The sequence below is a fragment of the Thamnophis sirtalis genome, unplaced genomic scaffold, assembly GCF_051295495.1.
Source record: "Thamnophis sirtalis isolate CommonGarterSnake01/CBP01778 unplaced genomic scaffold, rThaSir2_p1.2 scaffold_7, whole genome shotgun sequence".
NCBI lineage: Eukaryota > Metazoa > Chordata > Lepidosauria > Squamata > Natricidae > Thamnophis > Thamnophis sirtalis.
In genome coordinates this window covers 77,523,650-77,544,979 of record NW_028261387.1, presented here as the reverse complement: position 1 = coordinate 77,544,979, position 21,330 = coordinate 77,523,650, and the positions used below count along the sequence as shown (strand labels likewise).

At 41.1% G+C, this 21,330-nt stretch overlaps 1 protein-coding gene across 1 annotated transcript in view; it reads left to right on the top strand.

Annotated features, from left to right (window-relative positions):
• RIPOR3 (RIPOR family member 3) overlaps positions 1-21,330 on the top strand; it is a 142,214-nt gene that overhangs the window by 101,077 nt on the left and 19,807 nt on the right. The window contains exons 12-15 of the mRNA XM_087720462.1: positions 11,611-11,740; positions 14,510-15,118; positions 15,996-16,135; positions 18,337-18,466. Coding sequence (XP_087576588.1) covers positions 11,611-11,740; positions 14,510-15,118; positions 15,996-16,135; positions 18,337-18,466 — 1,009 coding nt within the window. The remainder of the gene's footprint in view (positions 1-11,610; positions 11,741-14,509; positions 15,119-15,995; positions 16,136-18,336; positions 18,467-21,330) is intronic.

The following is a 21,330-nucleotide window of genomic DNA, read 5'->3' as shown; positions in this document are numbered from 1 at the left end:
TCAAAGTGAATCAAGGACTCTTCAAAGATTAGTTACAGGCAGTCCTCGAGTTACAACTACAATTGAGCCCAAAATTTATGTCACTAAGTGAAACATTTGTTAAGTGACTTTTGCCCCATTTTACAACTTTTCTTGCCAAAGTTGCTAAGTGAATCATTGCCTTTGTTAAATTAGCAACATGGTTGTTAAGTGAATCTGGATTCTCCATTGACTTTGATTGTCAGAAGGGCGCAAAAGCTGATCACATGTCCCCGGGACATTGCAACCGTCATAAATATGAAGCAGATGCCAAGCAACTGAATTTTGGTCATGTGGCCATGCGGATGCTGCAAAGGTTGTAAGTGTGAAAAATGGCCATAGCTCATTTGTTTTTCAGTGCGGTTGTAACTTTGAACAGTCACTAAATGAAATTGTTGTAAGTCAAGGACTACCTGTATGTATGTACAGCCTCCTGTTTACAGATTTATAATAAGAATGTTTATATGAATAAGATTTCTTGTCACAAAAGCCTTTGCTGTGGTTCATCTTTGCAGCATATTATCGTGTGAGTGTTTGCATACAGAGAGCTGAAGACGGATACACTGGCAGATGTATTATAATGACTGTATTTGCTCACTGCACCATTTAGAACCCCACTGGAAAAATCACAATTTGTTGAATGACTCATTCTTAGTTGGGGGTCACACCACAACTCTTTAAGCCATAAACTATAGTTTATAAATCACAGAGACTTTTCACATAAACACAAACCCAAAGCCAGTAAACAATGTTCAGATTAGCTCAAAGTAAAAAATATGTTGGGGGGGAGGTGGGGTTGGTGAAGTTGTAACAGCTCTCACTATCAGAATTTGGCTGGGTCAGAGTTACTTCCTCCAAATTTCCCTAGAACAGGGGTGTCAAACTCGCGGCCCATGGGCCGGATTCATCACACACTGGCTACACCCAGGCCTGTTTCAGCAAAGGGAAAAAAAAGTTGTGATACGTTATGTGACGACGACGTGATGCGAATTTGACACCCCTGCCCTAGAATGCTAATTGTAGTAGTGTCTCAAATTTTCTACTTTAAGTGACAATTAGGAATTTTTGATGGTTCTAAGGTTTTTTTTTTAATTAAAATTGTTGAAACCAAAATTCAATTTTGGAGAGTTATCTGCTCATGTAGCAATATGCTAAAGAAGCTACATTAGGAAATAATAACTTGTTGAAAAATAAATTGGCTTCCTGTACAGGATTTCTAGCACTGAATTTATAAGCATGGATTTCTGATTCTGTCCATTTATAGATGGTTGCTGGTGCTAACTTGCTTCGACAACTACTGAAACTACTCAGCTTAGCCAATTAACATGTGGAGACAGTGTTTTCAGTCCTATATACCCTGTTTCCCCGAAAATAAAACCTCCCCGGATAATAAGCCCAATCGGGCTTTTGAGTGTATATGCTAAAGTAAACCCTCCCCCGAAAATATGCCCTCCCCGAAAATATTGCAACACAGCAGCAGCCATGAGGTGACCACGCTCGCCACCTCCTGCACCTCAAAAAGAATAAGACCTCCCCGAAAATAAGGCCAAGTGCTTGTTTTGGGGGTCAAAAGAAACTAAGACCCTGTCTTATTTTCAGGGAAGCACGGTAACATAAACTATAACAGATATTTTATCTGAACATATAAATTCACACATCCATATTAAGACCAAAATAGGCAATAGCAATGATTTAGCATACTAGAAGGTTGCATCCAATATCTCAGAGGCTGCCACAAAGAAAAGGGAGTCAAGCTATTCTCCAAAGCACCTGAGGGTAGGACAAGAAGCAATAGATGGAAACTAATCAAGAAGAGAAACAACTTAGAACTAAGGGGAAATTTCCTGACAGTTAGAACAATTTATCAGTGGAACAACTTGCCTCCAGAAGTTGTGAATGCTCCAACACTGGGCGTTTTAAAGAAGATGTTGGATAACCATTTGTCTGAAGTGGTGTAGGGTTTCCTGCCTAGGCAGGGGGTTGGACTAGAAGACCTCCAAAGGTCACTTCCAACTCTGTTATTTTATTCTATCCTGCACCAAGCCATAAAACTGTTTGCTTGCTCCTAACTTAATATGTTGCATATTAATCCGCCTTTGTATTTTATAAGGGCCGATTTATTGCTTAGCATGCTCTATGAACCCGGCTACTTGTGTTATTAGCCAATAAATCTTTGTTAAAGCCAACCATAGATTGATTGATACAATATGGGATCACTGATATGTGAAAGAGAGGCTGGATTCACACCACACACAATTTTGCTACTGATTTAATTCATTTAATTCAAACTAGCACTATGGCAATTGGTCCAGCATGTGTGGCCACAATGAAAATAATAATCTCACGATGGTTAAAACTGAAACAACTTCGCAAATGCAAGTGCAGCCAACCACATTTTGAACTTCAAAATGCTGCCATTGTGAGGAAGTAGGGCACGGCGTTTCAACTTCACTTCCTTATCTTGATGTGAGAACAGAACAGAACCAAGTGTGCTGTTCTGAGCATGTTGGAGGACAGTAGTATAAAAATGTAACAAACGTTTATTGGATGATGCCAATCATGGAGTGAAAATTAGTTGAAGCAAACAACAGCAGCAACTGACCTTCTGAACGGCAAAGATTGTGCTTTAGACAAGACTGTGGCCCACTCCTACCTATGCTCCTTTCTTCCCTTTTACACACACATTTTCTCCCCTTTTCTTCCGATGTCTTGAGTCCTGTGTTACCCTCATCCATTGGTAATGGTATTGCCTTTACATTGGAATTTGCAAACTATTTAGTTTCAGCTTTCAGAGGAACTTGGACAGAGGGTTTTCTTGAAGGTGCTAAACAGAGAAACCGAAGAAGGGTCTTGCAATCAAATTCCTGCAACTTGACCACACAAATGGAAACTTCCCACTTGCAGTAGATTGGTTACATGTAGAAAGTATTAACCGTATTTTTCAGAGTATAAGATGCACCAAGATTTTGAAGAGGCAAATTTTTTAAAAAAGTTTTTGTACTCTGCAGACCTCCCAAAAATGACCCATTTTTTTCTGAAAATGGGCCCGTTTTTCATCCCAAAAAGGGCATGCATAGCTTTTAGGAGGCCTGTAGAGTGCTCCTGGGGGCTGGGGGGGGGAATGAGCAAAAATTGGCCCACTTTTCGCTCATTTTTGCCCTCCCCAGGAGCACTCTGGAAGCCTCCTAAAGGCCCATAGACCATTTTTGCAAAGAGGGCGGGGTTTGGGGAGGCCAAAAATGCTGTATTCAATGAATAAGATGCACCCAGATTTTCACCCTCTTTTTTGAGGGAAAAAGGTGCATCTTATACTCTGGAAAATATGGTATTTCATTTATGTATATGCCACCCCTTTCCCAAGATTCCAGATAGTTTACAGACACAAAATGCAATAAAATTCAATGCAATGTAGAGACAAAAAAGCACGCGCATTACCAAAGCTGGGTTAGTAAGATAATATTCCAAACAAAAAGGTCAGCTAAATGACATCACTAAGGTCCAAAAGGTCACATGGTAGTTTTAGTCACCTTGGAGAAAGTCAAGGAATTCAAGAATTTTTGGATCCAACATTACAGTATTTCCTTTCCTTTCCCTCCCCGCTTTTTCACAATGACATGATGTGTGTGTGTGTGTGTGTGTGTGTGTGTGTGTGTGTGTGTGTGTGTGTGTGTGTGTGCCTATACATTAGTATTGACTCCTGGTGATTACTTGGACTAGTTCTTGCAGGTTTTTTTGGCAAGATTTTCCCATTGTCTCTTTCCTAGGGTTGAGAGAAAATTATTATTATTATTTTTTTTTTTTAAAAAAATATATTTTATTCAATTTTCACATTCCATTTGCAATCATTTATATACAGGGCATTCACTATAAGAAAAGAGAAAAAAGAAAAGAAAAAGGGAATAAAACGAACAGAAAAAGGAAACACAACTCATCATTCACAACCCCACCTAACCCTTCCATCCTCCATACACCCCATCTACCCCCTCCAACTTTCCTTTCTCCCTCTAACACTCCCCTCCTACTTCCCTTTCCCCTCAAACCTTCCTTCTCCCCTTACTCCCCAGACACCCTCCTTACATTCCCCTTACTCCTTACATTCCCCCTACTCCTTCCTTACTCCTCCCTCTTCCTTCCCTCTACCTCCCTCCTTGGTGTATGCCTTTATTCGAGTGTTGTTGGATCTGATAAAGGTAAGATGAACCAAGGAAAAAAAAAAGAAATAAAAAAAACAAAAAAAAACAAAAACAAAAAAAAACCACCGTATATAAATACATTCTTGTTCTTTTTAAGGCTATGTTAACACCCCCCCACCCCACCCCCCACAAATCCCCATCCCTAATCCTCCTGACTTCCCAGGGCCCACACCTGGCGCTACCTTCTGTCTAAAATATCTTGTGTACATATGGATTAAAAAGTAAAAGTAATATATCAAAAGAAAAAAAAAACAGAGAAAAAAGAAAAGGAAAAAAAAAAAAAAAAAGGAAACCACTCTTTGTGTTGATCTCAGCCCCCCATCTTTATCTATGTTTAAATAGTATAAATCCTTCTATCTATATTTTATTCTCGTCTCTTACTTCTTTGCTATTTACCCCAACCTTCTGTAGGTTCTCCCGTTCCTTTTCCTTAACCTCATGATCCCTTCCGATAAAATTTAAGCAGCGTGGTTCATACCATATATTCAAATATAACTTTACAGACAAGTAATCAAACTTTCCCTTCTAGTAAAATTTACACAGCATGAATCATCTTTCTTTAAAGCAGCGTAAATCAACTATTACTTTACACAGAAATCAATTTCTATCTTAAGATAATTCCAACCAACTTCCTCTTCAAATAGGATTTAAATAACGTAATTCATTCCACATGCATTTTACCCTTTTCCCTTACTTGTCTGATATTTTTCCCTTCAAGTAAAAGTTAAATAGCATGGGTCATTCCACATATTCGAATAATACTTTCAGCAAAAGTCAGTTAACCTTCTATTTTAAAATAGTCCCTTCTAACAAGGTTTAAGCAACATAAATCATTCAGCATTCTTTTTACACATTATCTTAAAATAATCCCAACCGACTTTCTGTTCTAATAAGCTTTAAACAACATAAGTTTTACCCTCATCCCTTGCTTGTCTGATGTTTACCACAAATAACGTAGTTCCTTCCACATGCATTTTACCCTCATCCCTTACTTGTCTGATATTTACCACTATCAAATTTATACTAGCATTTGTTTAAAATGTAATTCAGAGCAATTTATAAAATAATACTTTCAGCAAGAATCAGTTATCCTTCTATTTTAAAGTAGTCCCTTCTAACAAAATTTAAACACCCTAAATCATTCCGCATTCTTTTTACACTTATCTTAAGATGATCCCAACCGGCTTTCTGTTCTGATAAGCTTTAAACAACGTCAATTTTACCCTCATCCCTTACTTATCTGATGTTTACCACTATCAAATTTATGCTAACGTTAATTTAAAATCTAGCTCAAAGTAGTTTCACCCAGCTTTCCCTTCTGATAAAAATTAGTCCGCTTTTTCTACCGGGGAGAGGTCTCAAGCCCCCATTCAGTCCTCAAGCATTTTGAAATGTCTAAATTCTCGATCTCCGTTTTTCTACTTCTCCGAGGGAGGAGGGGCTACCCCCTCCATCTTGCAACCACATGGCCAACCGCTCGGCTTCTCCTTCCGCTTGTCTCTCCACTCTTCCAAACGCGTCAGGAAGTCCCGCCTTCAGAATCCTACAATAGAAATCTTGAGCCTCCGAAACAGAGTTAAGACGAAATCTTTGATTCTCAAATGTAACTGTGATACCGGCAGGGGCCTCCCATCTGTATCGAATCTGTTGGCTCCTAAGCTCCTTAGTTAAAAAGGCGTAATCCCTTCTTGCTGTCAGCATCTGAGAAGGAATATCTTTAAAAACAATCAGGTCTTGGCCTTCAACTCGGAGCCTGTTATTATGAAATTTTTGCACGATCGCATTTCTAGATTCTTTTGTAGAGAAATGTATAATTATGTCCCTCGGGAGCTGTCGCTGTTCCGCTATCAATGAGTTCTGGCGATAGATTTTCCGAATCTGCCAATCAAAGTTAAGTCCCGGGCTTCCCAGCGCATGGCTGAAGGCTTCAGCAAAGGTTTGTTTCAAATTCTCTTGCTCCTTTTCACGGAATCCCCTGACCCTTATCGCAGATGCCTTCCTATTAAAATTTATCACCATAAGCTGTTTCTCATTGTCTCTAATTTTCTGTTGTAAAATTTCAATATTGGTAGTCAAATTTAAGTTAGCCTTCTCCAGACTTTCCAATTTGTTCTCTATTTCAGCAGAATAATCTGACAGGGCAGACACAGCTGCAAACGTATTCGCCTTCATTTGATTAACTTTAGATTTTAAATCATCATATAATTCCAATACAAATTCCCTGATTTCTGTCTTAAAAGCGTTAAGCATTTTAAGGAGATATTCCTGTGTTAAAAGTTCCCCAGCAGAAGGCACAGGAGACAAAGGCTGTGTTTCTTTAAATTCTTTTGTAGCAAGACGCTTCCTTGACTTGGGTGGCATAATAAATAAGCAAGTAAGCAGAGCTTCGCTCCCCTCTATTTCCAAAAAAGAAAAATTTATTTTGTTAAGGAGCAGTCTGCAGGGAGATAACACCGGCTAAGTACATCAATCATCCACGGAGAGAAATCGCCATTTTGAGGTCTATTTAGACAAAGAAGTCTCTAAGACGAATGGTGCTGGTATTTACGATAGTAATAAAAACATAAATCTCACAGGGGTGGGACCCGCCCGTATCAATTCTAGCTTGAAAAAACTTTGTCTTGTCCTGGGGGGGGGCTAGCCTGTCTGGGGCTGCCAAAAAAAAAAGGCAGCTGAGAAGAAATGGCTGGAGATAAAAGCTCCGCTTCGGCCGGATCTAATCTCTTTCCACAGCCATAAAAGAAAAAAGGCTGTGGCTTACGATTAGATCCTAACCTACGGGGCTATCCTCCCTGCCCCTTTCTTAGCCAAAAAGGGGTGCTATCTATGATCTTATTTAGATATACAGACCAGATCTCTGAGGAGCTCGGTGGAGCCCTCCTCGGCAACAGGCCACGCCCCCCTGGAATCCGGTTGAGAGAAAATTATTGACCCAAGGTCACCCAGCTAACTTCATGCCTAATACAGAACTAGAACTCATAATTTCCTAGTTTCTTGCCTGATGCCTTAAACACTTCATCAGACAAGCATGAGAATAGTAATATTTCCAGATGTTTGAAATGAGGCAATATACAGGTAGCAGTCAGTCCTTTCTGGTACAGCTGTAACTCTGAGGCTCTCCTGGCTTCTTTCTGCTGGGACAACTAAGAAGGTGATGGATGAGAACCAAGTCCAGCTACTGCCAAAACTGTGAATTTAGATGACTGGTTAATTAAGAGTATTTTTTTTTTGTCATGCTTGGATCTAAAAGAGAAAAAGATATTTGGTCTTGTAGATCCTGCTGTACTCCATCAGCCTTTATTTAAGAGATAGGGCAATGAGAGAGACTTTCACCTCCTTATTTATACAAAGGATTTTAATTTCAGAATAAGCATCCAGTTCATCTGTGTGCTTAATGGTAGGAAAATACTATCATACAAAAGCACAGAATGGGAAATATTTATAAAGGCTCTTTATAGCCAATTAGCCAATAACCTGGCATTGCCTGAGTATTTATTTATAGGGTAAAAATGTCCAGACAAAATGTAATTTCTAATGTTGGATTTTCCCTCTTACCAGAGGGAGCCCCCTTGTGGAGTTCTGTGAATCCATTACCATGGTAATTCCACTGCGCTGTACAGTAGAATCCATTTTAAGGCATAGCAGGCTGTATCTTAACAGAACACACACCCTGAGGAGTTTTAGGGGTGTCTTACCCCCACAGTATTTTTTTCCAGAGAGTAAGTCATCTGTGTACAGTGTTTGGCTGAAATTGCTTGAGGTATTTCAGAGCTATGCTGAAACACAGACAGACAGACAGACAGACAGACAGACAGACAGACAGACAGATATGGTTTTTGAAATTATGAGAGAAGGAGGGAAGGGGAGAATGAAATACAATGAAACCATTAAAAGAAATGAACCTCATGAAGAGGTTCATGAACCATAAAGAGTCACAATATTTTTAGCCTGAATGCATACATTACACTAAAAGGTTCTACCACAAAACCGCGGTCGACTAAAGCGCGCTCGACGAAACTGCGTACCTGACGTCATCACAGCACGACGAAAAAAGCACGCTGTGAGTGCTAAAGCTAAAATTAACCACTAAACCTAAACCTAACCCCCCGAAACCTAACCCTAAACCTAACCCTTAACCTAACCCTAAACCTAACCCTAAACCTAATCCTTAACCTAACGCTAAACCTAATGCTTAACCTAACCCTAACCCTAACCCTAACGCTTAACCTAACCCTAAACCTAACCCTAAACCTAACCCTTACCTTAACGTGAATTGGCTTGCTTTCAAATCGCTTTTTAAAGCGCCCTTTTTTCTCCGCGGTCGCTGTTGTCGCGCTGCTGATGATGTCAGGTACGCGCTTTAATCGGGCACGCTTTAGTGGACCACGGTTTTGTCGTGCCACGACACTAAAATGAATTAAAATTATTTTGGATAAATTGCAGTTCTAAATGTTGACAGTCTATTATCTACTTTGTGTCCATATGGTTACTATCCAATACTGATTTTCCAGGGTAACCTGGAGCTATAGGGGAGCTCTCAAATGTTGTTCTTTCTGCACTCTTTGCAGACAGAAGAAAAGCAATTTTTAAAAAAAGTTTCTTAAGCATGGTGGTCCCCAGATGGGTGAACTTCAACTCTCATAATTGCAGCCAAGAGGGGAGTTGAATTTCCCCGTATCTAACAGACACCAGATTGGGAGAGATTGTTATGACCAAAATATGTGGTTAACACCATTCTTCAGAGCTGAACCTCCAAAGTGTTATTCAGGCACAGCCCTTCTACGGGTTTATCACTATAGAAAATAAATTTATATTGAATAGAAATCTGAGTAATTCTCTGCATTGAAGAAAAAGGAATCAGAATAGGAGACAATTGATATAGTAGATACAAATACAGATTAACAGTGTTGGAAGGAACCTTGTAAGTCATCTAGTCCAGCCTCCCACCCAAGCACACCCTACACAATTTCTGACAGATGGCAGTCCAGTCTCTTCTTGAAAGCTTCCAGTGATGAAGCTCCCATAACTTCTGAAGGCAACTTCTGTTCCAGTGGCGGGTTTCTATGGGTTCGGACTGGTTTGGCCGAACTGGTAGTGGTTTGGCAACCTGGAACTGGCAGTGACCCAGGCCTGCTACACCCCCGAACTGGTTCTCTGCGCAGCGCCATAGGTGCTGCCATCTTGTTTTTCACTTCTGCGCATGCGTAGAACAATTTTTATTACACTACACATGCGCATGTGCGCCCATAAGCAAGTTGGCAGTAGTGACTGCCGGAACCCACCCCTGGGTTAACCACAATATGGTTGTGGCATTACATTGCAGGAATCTGTTGTGATGGTGAGTGGCAAATCCCATAATTAAGATGTACTAAATGTTCTACCATGAACACGAGCGAACCAGCAGTAGTGCCTGCCGGAACTCACTCCTGTTCTGTTCCATTGATTGATTGTTCTCACTGTCAGAACGTTTCTCCTTGTTTCGAGGTTGAATCTCTCCTTGTTCAGTTTTCATCCATTATTCCTTGTCTGGTCTTCTCGTGCTTTAGAAAACAGGTTGTCCCCCTCCTCTCTGTGGCAGCCCCTCAAATATTGGAACACTGCTATCATGTGTCCCCTGGTCCTTCTCTTCACTAGACCATTATCCCTCAATTGTCCACAAGTTCATAGTTCCAGAAATGGAAGATTTCTGATCACCATCCTGTGTCCTTACAAGTCAGAAAAAGGACTTTGTTCAAGACATCATATCTATTATTTTTAATATCTCTAGGTTGTCCCCTGATCATTTACCACTTCACATTGTGGATTCTCTTGCTGGTTCTAACTGCAGTACAGCCTTCTATCTTATCACTTTTAGACTTGCCCATCTTGATTATGCTAAGCTCCATAGCTCCAAAACAGACCAAGAAAGAAAAGGTTCCACCATGATGAAACTTTTAAAAGCCACTGCATGAAATCAATGCTTATTGCAAAGAGTTAGAAGACTCTGCAGAACCCCAATAAATTGTTAGTCCATACATTGACACAACAGTAGCAGAACTCCTTTTTTATTAGAATCAAAAACTGGCAAGCATTATTATAAAGGTAAATAAAGCAGAACTAATACTAAGGATGCAAATAACGTAGAAATAGCTGGGAGAATGAAAAGAACACATCCTGTACTACAAGAGCTTATATATATATATATATATATATATATATATATATATATATATATATATATGTATGTATGTATGTATGTATGTATGTATGTATGTATGTATATGTATATGTATATGTATATGTATATGTATATGTATATGTATATGTATATGTGTATGTGTATGTGTATGTGTATGTGTGTGTGTGTGTGTGTGTGTGTGTGTGTACATACACACACATATACACACGCACACACGCACACACGCACACACGCACACACATACACATACATACATACATACATATTTAGTGTCACAACCCCTGGTATGCCCCAATTATGGGAGGAAGCTAACTGCTTCCATTATCTGTCTATTGGCTCGTCATAAGAGACACAAGAGTCTCCCTTTATTTATTTATCAGCACAAATACAATACATACATACATACATACATACATACATACATTCTTTCCTGAAACTCCCAAAATGTTGGTAGGTGCAATTAGGAGTCATCCCTAACAAGTTGCATAGCATATTCTCATCGTCCACAATCCATAGTTATAGCTTCATCAGATGTCTCATGTGGCTAGGACAGTGATGACTAACCTTTTCGGCACTGAGTGCCCAAACTGCAATATGAGTGTGCATGTACGTGCATGCGCGTGCGCACTGTAACCCCAGAAACTCAACGACCAGCTGGCTGGTGCGGATATCCATGCAGGCCACCTGGCCTTCTGGTTTCAGGCATGCGTATACGTACCGTCCAACTGGTCTTCGTGTGTGCCAGAGCCCCAGAAACTCAAAGAGCAGCTGGGCAGTGTACATGTGCGCGCCAGCCACCTGGTCTTATGATTTCCGGCATGCCATCCAGCTAGTCTTCACACGTGCTGGAGCGCCGAAACCCAAAGACCAGGTGCGGATGCCGGAAACCAGAACAGCAGCTGGTGATGCTGTGGATGCCCACAGAGAGGGGTCTGCGTGCCACCTCTGGCATGCGTGCCATAGGTTCGCCATCACGAGGCTAGGATATTTGCATCTTTCCAGTGGTAAAAAAATGCACCCCCTGAAGAAGGATTCCTAGAAAAGTATTTGAAGCACATTCTTGGTACGCCTTGCAAGACTGGAATTGTATGTCCGTATGGGGAATTTGAGAAAGCCAATTGGCAGCAATAGACAGGACTTCCTCTGTGCTTTGGCATATAGATAAGCATGTACTGGCTTTCTAATACTTACTAGGTTTTATTTGTTTCTTTCAATCCACAGTCCTTTTGATTCCGAGAACTTAATTTTGTCCCCTGGGTCCACCACCAAGTTTTCTGTGGGAAGTAGAAAAAACTCCATATACAGCTGGACTCCTCCAAACACTCCCAGCTTCCGAGAAAAATATTACCTTGTAAGTATATGAAGTAGGATCTGTTTCTCTTCTAAAAGACATGCCATAAGCCATAGCCTCTTCTATGGTCTCTTGTGAAATGAAGGTTGTTGAAACTTAAAGTATCCTGCCAGTTCCTGATAGATCTTCATTGCTGGATCGGAATGTTATAATAAAAGAAATCTAAGTAACAGGGGGAATATTAAACAGCTGATCTGTTAACAGGAAGATCCACTTTTGGCAGGCTTTGGGATGGGTAGAATTTCCCTCAGCTTGAGGGATTTTCTGTGTCAAACATTCTTGTAATTCTTGTTAAGAAAAATACCATTCTTTCTGTATCGTTAATAAACAATTTCCCTTTAGAAAAGGAAAGTTTCTCATGATGATGATAGTAATTTTGATAGTGATGGTGAAGATAAGCAATATTTGATTCTGTTGGGGCTTGTTTCACAAGGAAGTAATCTTGGTTGATAGAGTGGAAAGATTTGGAGAAAGGTTGGGGAAGTGAAGAATAGGGGCTATATTCTTGTTTGTTCTATTGGAAAAAGATTGAGAAAAAAAGGCATCAAATGATCAGAAGGTTAGAGCCACAGTAACAGAATTAGTCCACCTTTAATGATTGGCCACCAGCTTGGAGGGATTTCAAAAGAGACCAATTAAAATTATCTTCTGTAAAACTATCCATGGTCCCTAGACATGATAGCTGTATATAATTTGCAGTACATGAAAATAATATCTGTAAAAACAATTGTTCTGTAATATGAGTATTAAGAGTGTTGTTCCTTTGTGTTGGCATCCCTTAGTATTTGGGCTGACTGCTGTTTGAATTCTTTTGAATTCAACCAATCATCTCAAGAAGGTTGTCCTAAGATGTGAAATCTGAAAAAAAAAGCGTTCTAGGGAGCTATCGAGTATTACAAGAGAAAATTTCCCCCCTTTGCTAGGCTAAAATAGAATAGAATTCTTTATTGGCCAAGTGTGATTGGACACACAAGGAATTTGCCTTTGGTGGATATGCCCTCAGTGTACATAAAAAGAAAAGATACATTCGTCAAGAATCATAATGTACAACACTTAATGACAGTCATAGGGTACAAATAAGCAATAAAATCATACTAGGAAACAATTAATATAAATTAGATACAAGGATCCATACAAGCAACAATGTTACAGTCATACAGTCATAAGTGGGAGGAGATTGTATTGTATTGTATTGTATTGTATTACTTGTATGCCGCCCTTCTCTGGGAGGACTCAGGGCGGCGAACAATTCAAGGGGGGAAAAGGGGAACATAAAAAGACAAAATACAAATAATAAAAGTAGACAACAGTCGCACAACCATACATGTCGAGAGGGGAGGGAACTCATCACCCCCAGGCCTGCCGACAAAGCCAGGTTTTGACGGCTTTTCGGAAGGCCTGGAGAGAGGTGAGGGTCCGAATCCCTGCGGGGAGTTCATTCCAGAGGGTTGGAGCTGCCACAGAGAAGGCCCTCCCCCGGGTAATAGCCAGGTGGCATTGGCTGGTAGATGGCACCCGGAGGAGGCCAACCCTGTGAGATCTAATGGGTCTGTGGGAGGTAATTGGCAGCAGGCGGTCTCTCAAGTACCCAGATCCAATACCATGAAGGGCTTTATAAGTTACGACTAGCACCTTGAAGCGTATCCAGAGACTGATCGGTAACCAGTGCAACTCGCGGAGGATAGGTGTAACGTGGGTGTACCGAGGTGCACCCACAATCACTCGCGCGGCTGCATTCTGGACGAGTTGAAGTCTCCGAATACTCTTCAAGGGCTGCCCCATGTAGAGATAGGAACGATGAGAAGATTAATAGTGATAGTAATGCAGATGTAGTAAATAGTTTGATAGTGGTGAAGGAATTATTTGTTTAGCAGAGTAATGGCGTTCGGGGGAAAACTGTTCTTGTGTCTAGTTGTTCTGGTGTGCAGTGCTCTATAGCGTCATTTTGAAGGTAGGAGTTGAAACAATTTATATCCAGGATGCGAGGGATCTGTAAATATTTTCACAGCCCTCTTTTTTACTCATGCAATATGTGGGTCCTCAATGGAGGGCAGGTTGGCAGTAATTGTTTTTTCTGCAGTTCTAATTATCCTCTGAAGTCTGTGTCTATCATGTTGGGTTGCCGAACCAAACCAGACAGTTAAGGAGGTGCAGATGGCAGACTCAATAATTCTTCTGTAGAACTGTATCAGCAGCTCCTTGGGCAGTTTGAGCTTTCTGAGTTGGTGCAGAAAAACATTCTTAGTTGTGCTTTTTTGATGACGTTTTTGATGTTAGGGGTCCATTTTAGGTCTTGAGAAACTAAACTTGATTAGAGTTAATTAATGGACCATGGTTAGTTTGTTATTCATAATAGTTTAGAGAAAGGACAATGAGAGAAAGAGAAGACATACTTGAGAATGACACACTGCTAACTTGTATAAATAGTGGGGGGAAAAACCCCAAAGCATGGAACTGAAAAAAATGTAACATTAATATCTTTGAGATGTTGATTCCTTCCTAGTTTTCATTAGCATTATAAAGTAATTTATAATATATAATATATAAAAATTCTGGATATTTTGCTCTTGTTTAGTCTACAGCCTCAGTGTTATCTGAAGTTTTCTACCCAAGAACTAACTATGTCCAAACTTATTTAGCTTCTGAACTCATTACAAATGTTGCCATGTGCTGCCACCTTCTGAGACATGTTAACTTAAGAGTTGAGCTGAGTATGAAGGTCAGTACAATGTTTCAAAGCGAATTGCATTTTCCACCTGTTTCCCACAGTCGGTTTTGCAACAAGGGAAGAAACATGCAAATATCAGGGAAGAGACCCAAGATTCCTGCATCCTGAGCTACTTGGATGACTGTGATTTTAACATGCGTCTGAGGAGTGTAAGTCACAGCCTTACAGAGACAACTGAAGGAAGTTCATTTAGTTCTGAAGACCAGAAAGCGACAGAAAGCAGAAACATGACTCCACCATCAAATCAAAGGAAGTTGCCATTGGCTATTCTGCAGAATAATTGTGCAGAAGGAGAGGAACGGGATATTTTAATATGCCAGCCTCCTGGCCACAGAACTTTAGATATCCTACAAGAGACACCCTATGCTGAAACCTCTTTAAGTATTCCATCATGTCGGCTGGAAGAAGACAAAAATGGTGGCAAGTCCATCACTCGGGACTGGCATTACCCTTCAGAGCAAGAAAGAAAGATTCTCTCTGTTGAACAAAGAGACTGGAATGATAATGATGATGCCAAACCTACTGGAAAGACCAAGTCAATTCAAAAGATCTTACAGGAAGTATTAAATTTGCTGAAGTCACAGGGTCCAAGTCCTATCCCCCTGGAGGAATTGGAATACCAGGTCTTCTGTATCCAGGACAAATTAAAGGTATTGAAATCTTCCAACTATTTGGACTTTGAAAAGGCTGGCTAGTAGATTGTAGGCTCTGAAGTCCACCAAACACTTGGAACCCACTAGATTAGGAAAACCTAATATATGCATATATTGCTCTACTTATGTACATGCGTACAAAACAGGTAAAAAATTAAAGTAGATTTAATTGACAAGTAAATGTAATTAACATTCAATATAATTATTTCAACACTTTGAGAAGAGCTCTGGTGGCTGCATTCAAGAACTTTGTTGCCCAAGATATCTATGAATAGTCATAATTTTCATCCTACCTCAGTTGTACCGAGAAATGTTAAATTGCAATATCTCTAAGAATCTTTATATCAGGGGTGTCAAACTCAAGGCCCGTGGGCCAATTCCAATCCATGGGGTGCTTAGATCTAGCCCACGGGGCTGACCTGGAAACAGTGACGGCCCTTGTGGCCCTCCCGAGCTCAGTTTTCTCTGGCAGAGGGTTGCAGGAGGATGTGTGTGGCCCTCCCAGGCTCCATTTTCTTTGGCAAAGGGTTTCCGGAAGCCATCGCAGCCGGAAACAGGGCTCAGGGCTCACTGATAGAGCACTTTGGCCACCACAGGCGCCCCAACATAAGTTATTTCAAGCTGGCCACCCCCCCACCCCAAGATCAAACACAACCCTGATGTGCCCTCAATGAAATTGACTTTGACACTCCTGCTGTGTATGCATTATATTGTATACATGTGGTGGTTGTGGCCACATTGTTAAGAAAGCAAATCTGTGATTAGAAGGACTTCCCTATATTTTGTTAGGGATGCTTTTGAGAACACTGTCATTCTCTGGATAGAATGTGTTCCTGTGTGCATAGAAATATAGCTTGTTTTGTGTCACCAACAGCCCAAAAAGTATCATCCAAAACACTCTTCTATGGAAAGTTTGATGGTAGAGACTGTGTTGGAAAGCTTTGACTTCCTCAATGCCGACTGCAGTGCTGATGAACTCTCATCCTTTGGAAGTGTAAGGACCTGCAGCACCAGGTAGATGCTTCCATACAAGGTTATTAACTGCCGTAATAACACTTTATCATAACATTTTTCTAGCCCTACACTGACTATAAACTGAGGCTTGAAAATAGAAAGCCAGGGGGAGCGGAGAGAGTGAAAATTGACAACATATGCTCAGTTTACTAAAGCATGTCATTTTTACCTAACTGGAGCAAGCACTCCATGGGGAAACATGCAATAGGACAGTTTAAGCCGACTGGTCTCAGTGGTGGTGGAGGAATGAAAACATTTGGTCCAGGCCAAAGGAGTTTTCATTCAAGATTTCTTGAGTTAAATACTTGTCCTGACAGGCCAGAATAGGCTTGTGAGCTGAAAGTTTCTTGTTCCTGTTATAAGAGTTTTATAAATAAGTCAGTCTGACTGTTTTAATGGCATAGAAGACATATCACATGTCAAGGCTTTAAAATGGGGTTAGCCAAATTCAGTATCCATTAATCCCTGAACATAGTTGAATGTGCAGGGATCTTGTGCTACCAAATATCAGCTTCTGGGAGGGCAATTGGCCTCATGCTGCACTTACAAACTTATTAGAGGCATCTGGTTGGTTACGGTAGCAATCAAAGCAGCCATCTCTAACCTGATGTTCTTGGGTTGGGTTGGGACTGAAGTTCTCAAGACTAGCCAAGAGTGAGATGAACCTCCCTGTCCAATAAAAGCCCTTTTGAATTAACTGAGCTCTTCTGATGACGCAATGGCTTGGTGGCTAAGACGCTGAGTTTGTCAATCAGAAAGGCTGGCAGTTTGGCAGTTCGAATCCCTAGTGCCGTGTAATGGAGTGAGCTCCCATTACTTGTCCCAGCTTCTGTCAACCTAACAGTTTGAAAGCATGTAAAAATACAAGTAGAAAAATAGGAACCAACTTTGGTGGGAAGGTAACAGCGTTCCGTGCACCTTTGGCATTTAGTCATGCCGGCTACATGACCATGGAGACATCTTCGGACAGCGCTGGCTCTTCGGCTGTGAAACAGAGATGAGCACCTCTCCCTAGAGTCGGGAATGACTAGCACATATGTGTGAGGAGAACCTTTACCTTTCTGTTGTTCTATTCTTTTTTCCAACATTGCTATGTTTTTTTTAATGACCATTTGGTGTTACAATGATACTGGGGAAAAGTGACTTGTGACCATTTTTCACACTTACGACTGTTGCAGTATCCCCATAGTCGCAATATCAAAATTCAGACATTTGGCCACTGGCTCATATTTATAACAGTCGCAGTGTCCTGGGGTCGTGTGATCCCCTTTTTGCAATCTTCTGACAAGCAAAGTCAGTGAGTAAGCCAGATTCACTTTACAACCATGTTACTAACTTGACAGCTGCAGTGATGCATTTAACAACTGTGGCAAGAAAGTTTGTAAAATGGGGCAAAATTCTTAAACGATCTGATTTAGCAACATAAATTTTTGGGCCCAATTGTGATTGTAAGTCGAGGACTCCTCTAGTGTAAAGAATAGAATAGAATAGAATAGAATAGAATGGAATAGAATTCTTTATTGGCCAAGTGTGATTGGACACACATGGAATTTGTCTTTGGTGCATATGCTCTCAGTGTCCATAAAAAAACAAAATACATTCATCAAAAATCATAAGGTGCAACACTTAATGATAGTCATAGGGTACAAATAAGCAATCAGGAAACAATCAATATCAATATCAATCATAAGGATACAAGCAACAAGTTTCAGTCCTGCAGTCATAAGGGGGGAAGAGAAGGGTGATAGGGACGATGATAAGACTAATAGTAATAGTAATGCAGCCTTAGTGAATAATTTGAAAGCGGTGAGGGAATTATTTGTTTAGCAGAGTGATGGCGTTCGGGAAAAAAACTGTTTTTGTGTCTAGTTGTCTTGGTGTGAAGTGCTCTGTAGTGTCGTTTTGAGGGTAGGTAGGTATCCTGGACAATATATGTCCAAGATGCGAGGGGTAAATAAATATTTTCACAGCCCTCTTTTTGACTCGTGCAGTGTACGGGTCCTCAATGGAAGGCAGGTTGGCAATAATTGGTTTTTTTTTTAGGGGGCGGGGGGTTGCAGTTCTGATTATCCTCTGAAGTCTGTGTCTGTCTTGTTGGGTTGCAGATCCATGGGATGGGATGGAAGCTTAGCTCTCTCCTCTCCTGATTTGCATTTATGATTTATTACATGCTTCTTCTCTCCTCTTGTGTTTGGAACCAGCATCTACAATGATGCCACTCTTTCTTCTCTGTGTTGTGATGCCCACATGGAAAAGGAGTTGACCACAGGATGTGATGACTTGGACAGACTGCTGGAAATCCACTTGCAACTCTGCCGGGTCCTTCTGCAGGTGAGGAATACAGTTTTCACCCAGCCAGCTAGAACCTTGTGCTGTTTTTAGTCCCGCAGAACGGGAGTCATATTATAATACAGTAACTTTATAATCTGTGCTGGGGAGATTTTATGGCCTGCAAGCTGTTGAACCATTCAGAACTCATTGCCAAATGTAAACATGTATGAATGTGACAAAAATATTTTGTGGTATTAGATCAAAGAGTTGGCCAGTGTAATATTTATTTCCCATGCAATAACCAAACAGTCGCCTCTGGGAAAAGCCCAAGCAGGATGTGAAGTCATAACATTCCTGCACATTTAATGTATACATGTGTTGCTTCCAATATATGTATATACACCACATGTTCACTAACTGAGCATTTCATGGCTCGTTTTGCTGATAAAGTTGTCAGGATCTACTCTGACCTGAAGGGAGATAGAGGATTTCTTAAGGTGACAGAAGTGATACCTTGAAATGGTGGAAGAGGTGTTGCCTTGTTTTTAAGCCTAAGGGTCTCAAGGAAGAGCTCTGATTTTAACTCTTCTGCTTGGACCTCTTCTTGGCCAGGTAAATGAAAAGTTCGGGGAGAAAACTAGGAGCTGGATTCAGGCAAATAATCAGTGGTTGTTTTGATTTTTTTGGGGAAAGGACATTTTTAGGAGCCTTGAAAGCCACTTCAGGGAGCCAGACCTGGACAGATAATTAATGTCTCATCTTCTACTTTATTTGGGGGGGGGGGGAAGGTTGTTGAGAAAATGGTGGCCTGCAGTTACGGAGGGCTCTGCAGGATACAGATTATCTGGATCTGTGACAATCTGGGATTAAGCCTCGACATATCTTTAAGTCTTTAAGAAGTCTTTAAGAAGATGTTGGATAGCCATTTGTCTGAAACGGTATAGGGTTTCCTGCCTAGGCAGGGGGTTGGATTAGAAGACCTCCAAGGTCCCTTCCAACTCTGCTATTGCATTGTATTGTATATGCAATGATCATCCTCATGAACATGGAGGGACTTGTATGGGGGTGGGGGAGTGACCATTTTTATCCTTCTGAACCAGCGGTGACCAACTAGTGGTCCGCAGAAAAATTATTTGCATTTTTTATATTGCACTAAATCAGGGGTCCTCAAACTACGGCCCCTGGGCCGGATACGTGCAATGAGCGCTTGTGTTGCTGCAGAGAGTCTCCCCCTTCGGTGTCTTTTTGTGAGGGTCGGAGAGGGAGAGAAATTGGGGGGCTGCTTTGGCCTCCTGGTGCGGGGCTTAGGGTGAAGGCAGGAGGGAAGTGCTTGTTGTGAAGGACCTTGTTCCAGTGCATATGCTAACCTTGTAAACTGCTCAGAGAATGCTGTAAAGCACTATGGGGCAGTATATAAGTCTAAGTGTTGTTGCTACAGTATTGCTACCTGTGTTTCCCCAAAAATAAGACCCAGTCTTATTTTTTGCCACTAAAAAGGCACCAGGTCTTATTTTTGGGGAGGGGAGGATGTCATCCACTGACTCAACTCACTTATGTGCATCATGCCAGCCTCCTTATCGCTTCAGGAACTTCTGCGGCCGGCAAGGCTTTCTTGAAGGCCTCTGTAGCCAATAACAGAGCTCTGGATTGATCCAGAGTTGTGTTATTGGCTGCAGATGCCTTCAGAAACCTTGCCAGGTGCAGAAGAAATGGGCTGGCAAGGCAGGTGTCGAGGTGTGCGAGGCCTGACTGCAACTGTCTGTAGGTGAGTAGTAGAGCTCCACTCTCCTCTCCATCCCCACCCTAGCTTAATTTTTACCCATGCACCCTGCAGTGCATGTGTCAGCAAATATCATCCAGAATTAAATCAGAGTCCAAGGCAGAGCTTTCCCCAAAGTTCCAATTTAATAAGAGAGACATATTGGTACATTTGTGGAAAACCCGAATCTGAAAGTTTCCTGGTTTCCCCCACCCAGTTGAAAGTTCAAGATCTTGCCCCACACTCACAAGTTCATCACATGGTCCAATCTTCCTCTGCCATGCTGGCATTTCCACCCATCTAGTTCCGGTCAGGTGCAGAGGTGCAAAGACAAAGAATGACCTTGGGCTTCTAGAAAGGAATGTTTTATTTAGACAACAACATTCTACTCCTTACTATTCCCCACTCCCAATTCCCTACTAACGAAACAGCATAGTGAAACAAGAGAGAGTGTGGCAGGCCAAAGATCCTAAAAGGAATATGACTGCAGGCCTGACAGCATAGGTAAAACCTGCAGTGGGTGGAATCTTAAATGGGGCTTATTTTAGGGGTAGGGCTTATATTGGGCACACACGTAAAAATCAAACCAAGACTTACTTTTGGGGTAGGTCATATTTTCAGGGAAACATGATATATATTTTAGGGGTATAATTGATGAAAACCAATTCTGTATCTAAGGTCGTGCTAGAGAGCTACTGCTTTGCTTGTGCTGTAACAACAATATACAACTCTTGCCCAGCCAGTGGGTGTCCAGAATGCTGAGTCTGCATGCTAGTTATCCGCAGGATCGCCACAATCCCCGGAGGAGAAAGACCAATTTCTGGAAGAGCCATGATGCTTTGACGCCTGGAGGTCTTATTCATGCTGATTCACAAACAGATCCTCTGCCTAAAAGCCTGTTGCCGTCAGCATATTTTCAATTATAGGAGTCAAAGGCTCCTAAGCAAATGTAACAGTCAAAGAGCGGGAATAAATGCTAAGTTCTTTCAATATAAACCATGGGATCTCTCAAGGATTTATAAAGAGTTGAATCCTCCAAAGATTTTGTAAAGGAAGAAACGCCTCTTCTCGCGTTCATAAAGCATCTGGAGTTCGCTATAAACATCAATTTGCTGTAGAAACGGATGATCAAAAGTGATTAGAACGATGGTTGTGCAAACAAATA